Source organism: Anomaloglossus baeobatrachus, chromosome 5 (assembly GCF_048569485.1).
Source record: "Anomaloglossus baeobatrachus isolate aAnoBae1 chromosome 5, aAnoBae1.hap1, whole genome shotgun sequence".
In the NCBI taxonomy this organism is placed as follows: domain Eukaryota; kingdom Metazoa; phylum Chordata; class Amphibia; order Anura; family Aromobatidae; genus Anomaloglossus; species Anomaloglossus baeobatrachus.
In genome coordinates, this window is record NC_134357.1 from 587982527 (window position 1) to 587995411 (window position 12885).

At 46.2% G+C, this 12885-nt stretch overlaps 1 protein-coding gene across 1 annotated transcript in view; it reads left to right on the forward strand.

The window, feature by feature from the left end:
* Positions 1–12885, forward strand: part of LOC142313164 (uncharacterized) — a 190579-nt gene that overhangs the window by 114376 nt on the left and 63318 nt on the right. Inside the window, exons 11-13 of the mRNA XM_075352152.1 lie at positions 12042–12150; positions 12234–12331; positions 12529–12619. Coding sequence (XP_075208267.1) covers positions 12042–12150; positions 12234–12331; positions 12529–12619 — 298 coding nt within the window. The remainder of the gene's footprint in view (positions 1–12041; positions 12151–12233; positions 12332–12528; positions 12620–12885) is intronic.

Below are 12885 nucleotides of genomic sequence, written 5' to 3' on the forward strand. Positions count from 1 at the left end.
TGTCACACGCAACGGCATCGCTAATGCGGCCGGATGTGCGTCACCAATTCCGTGACCCCAACGAGTTTGCATTAGCGATGTCGTAGCGTGTAAGGCCCCCCTTACTCAAACTAAATGGACTGCAGTCTCACTGTGGTGTTGTGACACAGTCAATCATGGAAATTGAAGAAGGAGCAGGGAGCAGGGAGATCACACAGGCAGTGGGAAACAAAAATTATAGTAAACTTTCTAACAAGTCTTTTACCTCATCCCAAAACTGATTCACGTCCAGATAGTTCAGCTATGCTCTGAAAATTCGGTTTCACCTGTTCGCAAGCCTTTTTTCCAGAGAAATTCGATTAGCGGAGAAGTTATTCTCTGTGAATTTAATGTTTTTTATTATGCTCTCGGGGTTATTAGACCCCAGTGCATAATGTAAAAAATCCCGCAAACAGGCAGTGGGAAACATAAAAATCATGGAATACTTTCTAACAAGTCTTTTACCTCATCCAAATACTGATTAACGTCCAAATAATATTAATATGTAAAAAAAATAAAAAAAAAATTATATGACCTCAGGAGTGCAGGAGATCGTCACAGCAGGTAATGATCTCATCTAACCTCCTGACATCAGCGCTGGTCATCCCCTGCAGTGACCTGGGCTGACCTATTGATATTAGCTCAGGTCACTGCACTACTCTCCCAGCCAATGGGGAACATTCTGTTCTTCATTGACTGGGACAGTGACTATGGTATGATCGTCGTGGGACCCTCTTATTGGATTACGCCGGACCCGGATTTGATTGTTCTTTTCAATAAATTGGTGAAAGAGGGAACGTTTTGTGGAGTGTTTTTTCAAATAAAACTTTTTTTGTTGTCTATTTTTTTTTAATTACTGACTGGGTTGGTGATGTCGGGTATCTGATAGACGCGTGACATTACTAACCCCAGGGCTTGATGCCAGGTGACAAACATCAGGCATCAACCCCATATATTACCCCGTTTGCCACTGCACTAGGGCAACGGGATGAGTTGGGGCGAAGAGCCAGGATTGGCACATCTAATGGATGCGCCACTTCTGAGGCGGTTGTAGCCTGCTATTTTTAGGCTGGGGAGTGTCCAATAACGGTGGACCTCCCTAGTCTGAGAATACCAGAGCACAGCTGTCCGCTTTACGTTGGCTGGTGATCCAATTTGGGGGGCACCCCACGTTTTTTATTTTAAATTATTTATTTAATTTAAAATAACAGCGTGAGGTGCCCTCTGTTTTGGATTACCAGCCAAGGTGAAGCTGCCAGCTGTGGTTTGCAGGCTGCAGCCGTCTGCTTTACCCTAGCTGGTTACAAAAGATAGGGGGAACCTCACGTCATTTTTTTAAATTTATTTTTATTTATTTTTTGGCTGAATACAAGGCTAAGCACCCTTTAGTGCCACATGAAAGTCACTAATGGGTGCCAGCTTGGAATATGCAGGGGGTGGGACATTATATATGTATTTCTCATATATTACCTATCTATCCCTCTATTAATTCATCCATCCGTCAATCCCTCTATCTCTCTGTCTCTATATCTATCTATCCATCTCTATATCTACCCATCTATTTATCTTTCTAGCTGTTTCCATTTTTTGCGGTCCGGAAGGCACACTGATGCCTCCGTGAAAAAAACGGACCTTTTTTGCGGACATGTGAATGTCGCCTTAACTGTTTTGTCTTTTAACATTTTGATGACCCTCTTATGGTGCAGGCAAATGTCAGTTATTGCCAAATTGGAATTTCAAAAATTGTGATTCTGGAAAATCCCAATTTTTACAAAATTTGAGAATTTAAATTGTATCTGTTATTGAAGATGGAGATCTATTCATAACCTTGTGAAAAAATAATTGCTCCCCTTAAACAAATAAGTGCCTGTGCAACACTTGACCTTTACAAATCCAAAACGTTGCGACAACTTGCTATGAACTTTTTACATCACTGTGGAGGAATTTCAGACCCTTTTATTTGCAGAACTGTTTCAATTCTGGTACATTGGAAAAGTTTCATGCAAGAACTGCCCACTGATATTCTTGTCATAGTATCTCAATGAGATGCAAGATCACACTTTGACATCAAGTCCGACTTTTTAATACCTTCCAGCCAACATGTACGTATTTTCACTTCAAGGACACCAGTGAGTTCGGAGCAAGGCAAAGTTCAAAAATGCAGTACAAGTGTGGAGAAGCGGCTAGGGCGCATGTGTGTGCCGATTTGCCCCAGCCAGAGCCTAAGTCCAGTGTTTCGCCTGCTGAGCATGCTCAGCCTGATAGTGCCACTTCTGAGGCTAAGTCCTCAGTTCAGGCTATTGAGAATGCTCACACACTTAGGCCCCCTTCACACGTCAGTGATTCTGGTACGTATGTGCTTTTTTTTTTTTTATACGTACCAGAATCACTGACATACGCAGACACATTATAATCAATGGGTCTGCTCACACATCAGTGATTTTTCACTGAACGTGTTTCCGTGCAGTGTACACGCGTGTCCATGATTCTGCACGGAGACAAGTCCGTTTTTTTCTGGCATCACTGATGACCCACGGACCACACTATGGTGTGATCCGTGTGTGATCCGTGAAACACGTACCAGAAAAACATTGACATATTAAATAATAAACATTTTCAACTAACCTTTCCAGCGATTCGCTGTGCAGCCTCCGCTCTCTGCAGCTCCTGCCCGGCTCATGAATATTCATGAAAGCAGGCACAGCCGACCCGGAAGTAGCTGCAGAGAGCCGTGGGCGGACGCTGCAGAGCCGAGGAGTTCAGCACCATGGACAGCAGGAGCGAACGCAGGTGTGTAATGTCCATTTGCAATCACGGATTGCACATGGACAACCCACGTGTGTCGTGAATCACGGAGGGACATGTGCGTGTTTTACACGTCAGTGAAGAACGTCAGTGTGTTTCACTGACATGTGAAATGGGCCTTAGTGTGAAAAGCCTCTTTGCTCAGGTACTTGGACTTCATTCGGTGTCCAGTTCTGTGTTGTGCCTACTGTGCTGTGAGGCTGATTGTCTCATTTCTGAGACAAAGTCTGTGGTTCAGGCTACTGAGGATGCTCAGGTACTTAGTGAATTGGAGGCTAAGTCTTGGAAGGACTTCACTGGGCATGTCCATGAGGTGGCAGGCCCTGAACGGCTGGACAGCGTCAGGTGTCCTGATAATTTAATGTGGCCACTCCGGACTGGCTCACGGAGGTCTGCCCCTATGACCTGGCACCCCATCACTGGTCATCAGACGATGACTAGTAGGGTGTTTGGGGTGGTGCTGCCATTGTGTCATCAGTGACATGGTGGTTCCGGATAGGCTGCTGGTGATGTCACTGATGATGTGGCCTCCACTATTGGCCCCTGGTGGTGCCATTGTGTCTCACCTTGGGTTTGGGGTGGACCCTAGGTGAATAAAGGGTGTGGAGACTGCAATGAGGTGCGCAGTCTTCACATGCACTACTCGTGTTTAGAGCCTCATTGCGGCTACAGTCACTAGTTCTGGAAGAGGTAGGCGGCCGGTGCCTGTCACGCCAAGATTTGTGGCTCGGCACATTAGGGGCAGGTTCCGTGCTTCACTCCTATCGTTTCAGTCCTGTTGTAGCAACCCAGTGCAGTTAACTGTGCTGCGGCTGCTTCGCCTATGGTCTGGGTGTGCCCCCTACGCACATGGACAGTACCCAAGGACCCCTGTAGTGGTAACAGGGGTGTTCCTGGCTTGAGTGTGTGGACCCTGTGGTGTGAACATGGTTCACAGTTATTTTGATCTGAGTGACGTTTAACTGGTCAGATTCATATTATTTTGGAGCTACCAAGCTCTGTATTATCCGCCTGATCTAAGGGTCGCCAGCAGCTCCTTTACCATCTGGGAGCATGTTGGATCCTGACTGGTGATTGGGATATACACCATCTCTCTCCTAATCCGCCAGTCCCCCCATAACAAACGTTTGGACACACCTTTTCATTCAAAGAGTTTTCATTATTTTCATGACTCTGAAAATTGTAGATTCACATTGAAGGCATCAAAACTATGAATTAACACATGTGGAATGAAATACTTAACAAAAAAGTGTGAAACAACTGAAATGATGTCTTATATTCTAGGTTCTTCAAAGTAGCCACCTTTTGCTTTGATTACGGCTTTCACACTCTTTGCATTCTCTTGATGAGCTTCAAGAGGTAGTAGTCACCGGAAATGGTCTTCACTTCACAGGTGTGCCCTGTCAGGTTTAATAAGTGGGATTTTTTGCCTTATAAATGGAGTTGGGACCATCAGTTGTGTTGTGCAGAAGTCTGGTGGATACACAGCTGATAGTGCTACTGAATAGACTGTTAGCTGCTTTTTTCTTGCAATAATACAAATTCTAAGTAAACAAAAACGAGTGGCCATCATTACTTTAAGAAATGAAGGTCAGTCAGTCCGAAAAATTGGGAAAACTTTGAAAGTGTCCCCAAATGCAGTGGCAAAAACCATCAAACACTACAAAGAAACTGGCTCACATGAGGACCGTCCCAGGAAAAGAAGACCAAGAGTCACCTCTGCTGTGGAGGATAAGTTTATCAGAGTCACCAGCCTCACAAATCTCAGATTAACAGCAGCTCAGATTAGAGACTAGGTCAATGCCACACAGAGTTCTAGCAGCAGACACATCTCTAGAACAACTGTTAAGAGGAGACTTTGTGCAGCAGGCCTTCATAGTAAAATAGCTGCTAGGAAACCACTGCTAAGGACAGGCAACAAGCAGATGAGACTTGTTTGGGCTAAAGAACACAAGGAATGGACATTAGACCAGTGGAAATCTGTGCTTTGGTCTGATGAGTCCAAATTTGAGATCTCTGGATCCAACCACCGTGTCTTTGTGCGACGCAGAAAAGGTGAACGGATGGACTCTACGTGACTGGTTCCCACCGTGAAGCATGGAAGAGGATGTGATGGTGTGGGGGGCTTTGCTGGTGACACTGTTGGGGATTTATTCAAAATTGAAGGCATACAGAACCAGCATGGCTGCCACAGCATCTTGCAGCGGCATGCTATTCCATACGGTTTGCGTTTAGCTGGTCCATCATTTATTTTTCAACAGGACAATGACCCCAAACACACCTCCAGGCTGTGTGAGGGCTTTTTGACTAAGAGTGATTGGGTGCTATGCCAGATGACCTGGCCTCCACAGTCACCAGACCTGAACCAAATCAAGATGGTTTGCGGTGAGCTGGACCGCAGAGTGAAGGCAAAAGGGCCAACAAGTGCTAAGCATCTCTGGGAACTCCTTCAAGACCATTTCCAGTGACTACCTCTTGAAGCTCATTAAGAGAATGCCAAGAGCGTGCAAAGCAGTAATCAAAGCAAAAGGTGGCTACTTTGAAGAACCTAGAATATAAGACATATTTTCAGTTGTTTCACACTTTTTTGTTAAGTATTTCATTCCACATGTGTTAATTCATAGTTTTGATGCCTTCAATGTGAATCTACAATTTTCAGAGTCATGAAAATAAAGAAAACTCTTTGAATGAGGTGTGGCCAAACCTTTTGTCTGTACTGTATGTTATATCATTTATATTAAAAGAAGCAATATAAGCGATATAGTTATAGATACAGCTCTGTTGGATGCTCAAAAGACACGGTTGCCTTCTATGTACAGACTTAGTGGTTTTACGTGGACATTAGCACAGCTGCATATACCCATAGCCCCCAAGATTCGCGATACACAACAGCACTAATACGAGTGCACTACACTCAGAATTCTGCCTACATAACATACCCACCCCTTTACAGTTTCCTTGCTGATGAAGGAGTGATTCCACTTTTAAACGCATAGATTAATAAAACGCTTTTGTTCTACACCGTCATCTTCATTGATCGGGACCCAACAATAAGAGGTCGCCTTGGCGTTGGATGTTGGGCTCGTATAAAACTGGGCATTTTTGTGTGCTGGGTAATTCTATTTTCATAGCAGTACTGCATGTCTATATTCCTATATTCATTGTTACACAGATCTTTGCACTCTTTGTCACTATGTTTCATGCTCATTATCCACCTGTTCACATTACAAAGTTAGGAAGTGCCATCAGTCTTTTTCTTAGATAATATCTCCATCTTCTTGTCCATCCACGCTGCAGGCCTATTCTTATATCTCTTTCCACTATTACACACCCACGTGAGGCATAAACAGGCAGCTCTGCTATACACAGTGTCGTATATGGCTTCCCGGGGCTCAGCTATAACACTGACTCCAGAGGTCCACTATGGTCGCTACATACAAATATTACATTACCCTCAGTCACGTGTTTACCTTTCTTCCATAAAGTAATAAATTGGATAGTTTCTTAAATTAATAATACAAAACTGTCTTTGTCAGTACATAGCGAATCAAGTGATGGACCTAGGTCTTTTTTCAACCTATGTAACTAAGTATACTGTTCCAGCTACTGCTCATTTAGGGAGATACATGGAATATTCCTGCACAGGGGCCCCCCGGGGAATTCACCGGCTCCCCGGTGTGCCAGTCCGAACCTGGTTGTACACGAACTACCTTATAAACCTCTCCTGACCCCACACACAAACTCCACCTCTTCCAGCACCATGACAACCAGCACAGCAGAGTCCTGCATACACTGAGGAGCTGATCATGTGACCCCTGACTCCTCCCCTCCATGTGACATCATCACAGGTCCTGTAAGCACAGAGCAGCCATATATCTAGTGTGTGGCTCTGCAGGTGGAGGTAGGTGCAGGGTATTATATATCTAGTGTACGGCTCTGCAGGTGGAGGTAGGTGCAGGGTATTATATATCTAGTGTGCGGCTCTGCAGGTGGAGGTAGGTGCAGGGTATTATATATCTAGTGTACGGCTCTGCAGGTGGAGGTAGGTGCGGGGTATTATATATCTAGTGTGCGGCTCTGCAGGTGGAGGTAGGTGCAGGGTATTATATATCTAGTGTGCGGCTCTGCAGGTGGAGGTAGGTGCAGGGTATTATATATCTAGTGTGCGGCTCTGCAGGTGGAGGTAGGTGCAGGGTATTATATATCTAGTGTGCGGCTCTGCAGGTGGAGGTAGGTGCAGGGTATTATATATCTAGTGTGCGGCTCTGCAGGTGGAGGTAGGTGCAGGTTATTATATATCTAGTGTGCGGCTCTGCAGGTGGAGGTAGGTGCAGGGTATTATATATCTAGTGTGCGGCTCTGCAGGAGGAGGTAGGTGCAGGGTATTATATATCTAGTGTGCGGCTCTGCAGGTGGAGGTAGGTGCAGGTTATTATATATCTAGTGTGCGGCTCTGCAGGTGGAGGTAGGTGCAGGGTATTATATATCTGTGTGCGGCTCTGCAGGTGGAGGTAGGTGCAGGGTATTATATATCTAGTGTGCGGCTCTGCAGGTGGAGGTAGGTGCAGGGTATTATATATCTAGTGTGCGGCTCTGCAGGTGGAGGTAGGTGCAGGGTATTATATATCTAGTGTGCGGCTCTGCAGGAGGAGGTAGGTGCAGGGTATTATATATCTAGTGTGCGGCTCTGCAGGTGGAGGTAGGTGCAGGGTATTATATATCTAGTGTGCGGCTCTGCAGGTGGAGGTAGGTGCAGGGTATTATATATCTAGTGTGCGGCTCTGCAGGAGGAGGCAGGTGCAGGGTATTATATATCTAGTGTGCGGCTCTGCAGGTGGAGGTAGGTGCAGGGTATTATATATCTAGTGTGCGGCTCTGCAGGAGGAGGCAGGTGCAGGGTATTATATATCTAGTGTGCGGCTCTGCAGGTGGAGGTAGGTGCAGGGTATTATATATCTAGTGTGCGGCTCTGCAGGTGGAGGTAGGTGCAGGGTATTATATATCTAGTGTGCGGCTCTGCAGGTGGAGGTAGGTGCAGGGTATTATATATCTGTGTGCGGCTCTGCAGGTGGAGGTAGGTGCAGGGTATTATATATCTAGTGTGCGGCTCTGCAGGTGGAGGTAGGTGCAGGGTATTATATATCTAGTGTGCGGCTCTGCAGGTGGAGGTAGGTGCAGGGTATTATATATCTAGTGTGCAGCTCTGCAGGTGGAGGTAGGTGCAGGGTATTATATATCTAGTGTGCGGCTCTGCAGGTGGAGGTAGGTGCAGGGTATTATATATCTAGTGTGCGGCTCTGCAGGTGGAGGTAGGTGCAGGGTATTATATATCTAGTGTGCGGCTCTGCAGGTGGAGGTAGGTGCAGGGTATTATATATCTGTGTGCGGCTCTGCAGGTGGAGGTAGGTGCAGGGTATTATATATCTAGTGTGCGGCTCTGCAGGTGGAGGTAGGTGCAGGGTATTATATATCTGTGTGCGGCTCTGCAGGTGGAGGTAGGTGCAGGGTATTATATATCTAGTGTGCGGCTCTGCAGGTGGAGGTAGGTGCAGGGTATTATATATCTAGTGTGCGGCTCTGCAGGTGGAGGTAGGTGCAGGGTATTATATATCTAGTGTGCGGCTCTGCAGGTGGAGGTAGGTGCAGGGTATTATATATCTAGTGTGCGGCTCTGCAGGTGGAGGTAGGTGCAGGGTATTATATATCTAGTGTGCGGCTCTGCAGGTGGAGGTAGGTGCAGGTTATTATATATCTGTGTGCGGCTCTGCAGGAGGAGGTAGGTGCAGGTTATTATATATCTGTGTGCGGCTCTGCAGGAGGAGGTAGGTGCAGGTTATTATATATCTGTGTGCGGCTCTGCAGGAGGAGGTAGGTGCAGGGTATTATATATCTAGTGTGCGGCTCTGCAGGTGGAGGTAGGTGCAGGGTATTATATATCTAGTGTGCGGCTCTGCAGGTGGAGGTAGGTGCAGGGTATTATATATCTAGTGTGCGGCTCTGCAGGTGGAGGTAGGTGCAGGGTATTATATATCTAGTGTGCGGCTCTGCAGGTGGAGGTAGGTGCAGGGTATTATATATCTAGTGTGCGGCTCTGCAGGTGGAGGTAGGTGCAGGGTATTATATATCTGTGTGCGGCTCTGCAGGTGGAGGTAGGTGCAGGGTATTATATATCTAGTGTGCGGCTCTGCAGGTGGAGGTAGGTGCAGGGTATTATATATCTAGTGTGCGGCTCTGCAGGTGGAGGTAGGTGCAGGGTATTATATATCTGTGTGCGGCTCTGCAGTTGGAGGTAGGTGCAGGGTATTATATATCTAGTGTGCGGCTCTGCAGGTGGAGGTAGGTGCAGGGTATTATATATCTAGTGTGCGGCTCTGCAGGAGGAGGTAGGTGCAGGGTATTATATATCTAGTGTGCGGCTCTGCAGGTGGAGGTAGGTGCAGGGTATTATATATCTAGTGTGCGGCTCTGCAGGTGGAGGTAGGTGCAGGGTATTATATATCTGTGTGCGGCTCTGCAGGTGGAGGTAGGTGCAGGGTATTATATATCTAGTGTGCGGCTCTGCAGGTGGAGGTAGGTGCAGGGTATTATATATCTAGTGTGCGGCTCTGCAGGAGGAGGTAGGTGCAGGGTATTATATATCTAGTGTGCGGCTCTGCAGGTGGAGGTAGGTGCAGGGTATTATATATCTAGTGTGCGGCTCTGCAGGTGGAGGTAGGTGAAAAAAAAGAGAAAAAAAGGGAACCAGCACGATCTGAAATTGGCATGCATCATATAAAAAGTGAAAATTCACAAATTTATTCCAACTGTACTATAATAAAAAAAATGAGATTTTTAGCAAATAATTGATCAATTTTTTGAGCCACCCCTGCCAACGTCACGGCAAATCTCAATAGGGGGGTCCTACTCTACATTCTGTATTTCATGTGCCATGCGGCCTCCTAGATAAAGTTAAAAGCAGAACCATAATGGAGCACACATACCTGCAACCTGTATATAGCCGCTTCCATGTTGCAAAAAAGGCACTTGTGGATAGAGACCAGCCCAGGTCCCAGCATGTGGAGCAAGCCCTACACATACCAGGACTATATCAGAACTGATCCTCCCAGTGTCAAACAGCAACCATTGATAAAGGCGGACCAGATCCAAGAATGGTGCTTAATTAGCATTGCCTGTGGAAAGGGGTGAGGTAACTGAGTCTGAACAGCTACCAACAGGAGGAATATATTGCAAGACAAAATCAGGCGTGCATGGTATGGTGTTGGTCAGACACCAGATTTGTAGCATTTGCTAAAAATCTCATTTTTTTTATTGTAGTACAGTTGGAATAAATCTGTGAATTTTCACTTTTTATATGATGCATGCCAATTTCAGATCGTGCTGGCTCCCCTCTCTCTCTGTTTGGTCGTAGTTATGCTACAAATTCTGGTGGCCGGTCACCACCATGCCATGCACGCCTGATTTTGGTTTGCTATGTATTCCTCCTGTTGGTAGCTGTTCAGATTCAGTTACCTCACCCCTTTCCACAGGCAATGCTAATTAAGCACCATCTTGGATCTGGTCCGCCTTTATTATATTATATATTTATTATATATCTAGTGTGCGGCTCTGCAGGAGGAGGTAGGTGCAGGGTATTATATATCTAGTGTGCGGCTCTGCAGGTGGAGGTAGGTGCAGGGTATTATATATCTAGTGTGCGGCTCTGCAGGTGGAGGTAGGTGCAGGGTATTATATATCTAGTGTGCGGCTCTGCAGGTGGAGGTAGGTGCAGGGTATTATATATCTAGTGTGCGGCTCTGCAGGTGGAGGTAGGTGCAGGGTATTATATATCTGTGTGCGGCTCTGCAGGTGGAGGTAGGTGCAGGGTATTATATATCTAGTGTGCGGCTCTGCAGGTGGAGGTAGGTGCAGGGTATTATATATCTAGTGTGCGGCTCTGCAGGTGGAGGTAGGTGCAGGGTATTATATATCTAGTGTGCGGCTCTGCAGGTGGAGGTAGGTGCAGGGTATTATATATCTAGTGTGCGGCTCTGCAGGTGGAGGTAGGTGCAGGGTATTATATATCTGTGTGCGGCTCTGCAGGTGGAGGTAGGTGCAGGGTATTATATATCTAGTGTGCGGCTCTGCAGGTGGAGGTAGGTGCAGGGTATTATATATCTAGTGTGCGGCTCTGCAGGTGGAGGTAGGTGCAGGGTATTATATATCTAGTGTGCGGCTCTGCAGGTGGAGGTAGGTGCAGGGTATTATATATCTAGTGTGCGGCTCTGCAGGTGGAGGTAGGTGCAGGGTATTATATATCTAGTGTGCGGCTCTGCAGGTGGAGGTAGGTGCAGGGTATTATATATCTAGTGTGCGGCTCTGCAGGTGGAGGTAGGTGCAGGGTATTATATATCTAGTGTGCGGCTCTGCAGGTGGAGGTAGGTGCAGGGTATTATATATCTAGTGTGCGGCTCTGCAGGTGGAGGTAGGTGCAGGGTCTCTATTAGTCTCTATATGGATTAGTCGTTATTCACATTCGCCTCCATTGTGTTTTTGTTTTGTTTTCGAAGTCATCCATTTTTCATGGTCATTGAACAAAACTGTCTAAGTTCTAGATATTTGATATTTGGCGTCATCCCTCCTGTATTTTTTATACATGGTACTTTGTATGTTTTTACATGGGTTCATTTTCTTTACATTTAGGCTCTTATTACATAGGATACTAAAATTAATCTATATAATTTTCAGAACTATCAAGGATGGAAAGGGACAGGGACAAGATGGCGGAGAGGATATTCCACCTCACCCTAGAGATCCTCTTCCGGCTTACTGGAGAGGTGAGAGATTCTGATGACGTCACATTACATCATTCTTATCTATGGGAATAACAGATGGACAGAACTGGAGAGGTGAGGACTCTGGAAATGTCTGGAGTGAGATTTATTACTGTGTCTCTCCATAACCAGTATTACACAGTAGTGAAGAAGACCTCTAGTGAGCGCTGTCAGGCCCCTGTGTCTGAGGGATGGGGAAGACCCCTGAGCCCAATCACGGGGCCTCCACCTCACCCCCCGATACATGAGGACATCAATGACCAGAAGATCCTAGAACTCACCTACAAGATGATTGAGCTGCTGACTGGAGAGGTGACACTGCTGGGAATGCTGGGACATTATACAGTAACGCTATGAAGGGATCGGGGGTGACGGTATCATTGTATGTGTCAGGTTCCTATAAGGTGTCAGGACGTCACCGTCTATTTCTCCATGGAGGAGTGGGAGTATTTAGAAGGACACAAAGATCTGTACAAGGACGTCATGATGGAGGATCCCCGGCCCCTCACATCACCAGGTAATAGACAGGACTAAATACACACGGCCTATAATTATCTGTATGTAAGGAATGAATTCAGTCCCTGTATGTGTCTCCTCCAGTTGTATCCAGTAAGAGGACAACACCAGAGAGATGTCCCCGTCCTCTTCTCCCACAGGACTGTAAACAAGAAGCTCCCGATGTTCCTCAGGATCATCAGGTAGATGGAGAGAAGGGGCCATGAAATCTCCCTATGATGTGTAGACGGCTGTGAAGGTCTTGTGCTCAGTCTTGTTTTATCCTCCAGTATTATATGTGTTATACTTGTGTAATGAGAGCGGTGGAGATGGCAGGATTAGAGCTGATCATAGATGGGACTTCTCCATCTGTCTGTGACTTTTACAATATTTGTTTCAGGGTGAAGATCTGACCCATATTAATACTACAGAGACATATGTGAGGGGTGATGAGCGGAGTAAAGAGGAGATTCCTACAGATAACCGCCCAGGTGAGTAGTGACCACTAAATGCAGAGAAGTCACAGATTCTTCTCAGTCACCGGCTGTGGCTGCTTTATCAGGGTTGTAGTCTGGTCATAGAAAATGGTCACCATTCTGCTGCTAGTCCACATCATACTCCTCCAGAAAATAAAAGGTCTAGTATTTCTTCAAGAAACTCATCTGACAGAAAATATTGGCCCCTACAATAGTTTGGATTGCCGAGAGCCAATGAGCTATAGGCTGAGAGGCACTTTTGGGTTAGAGGACAGGGACAG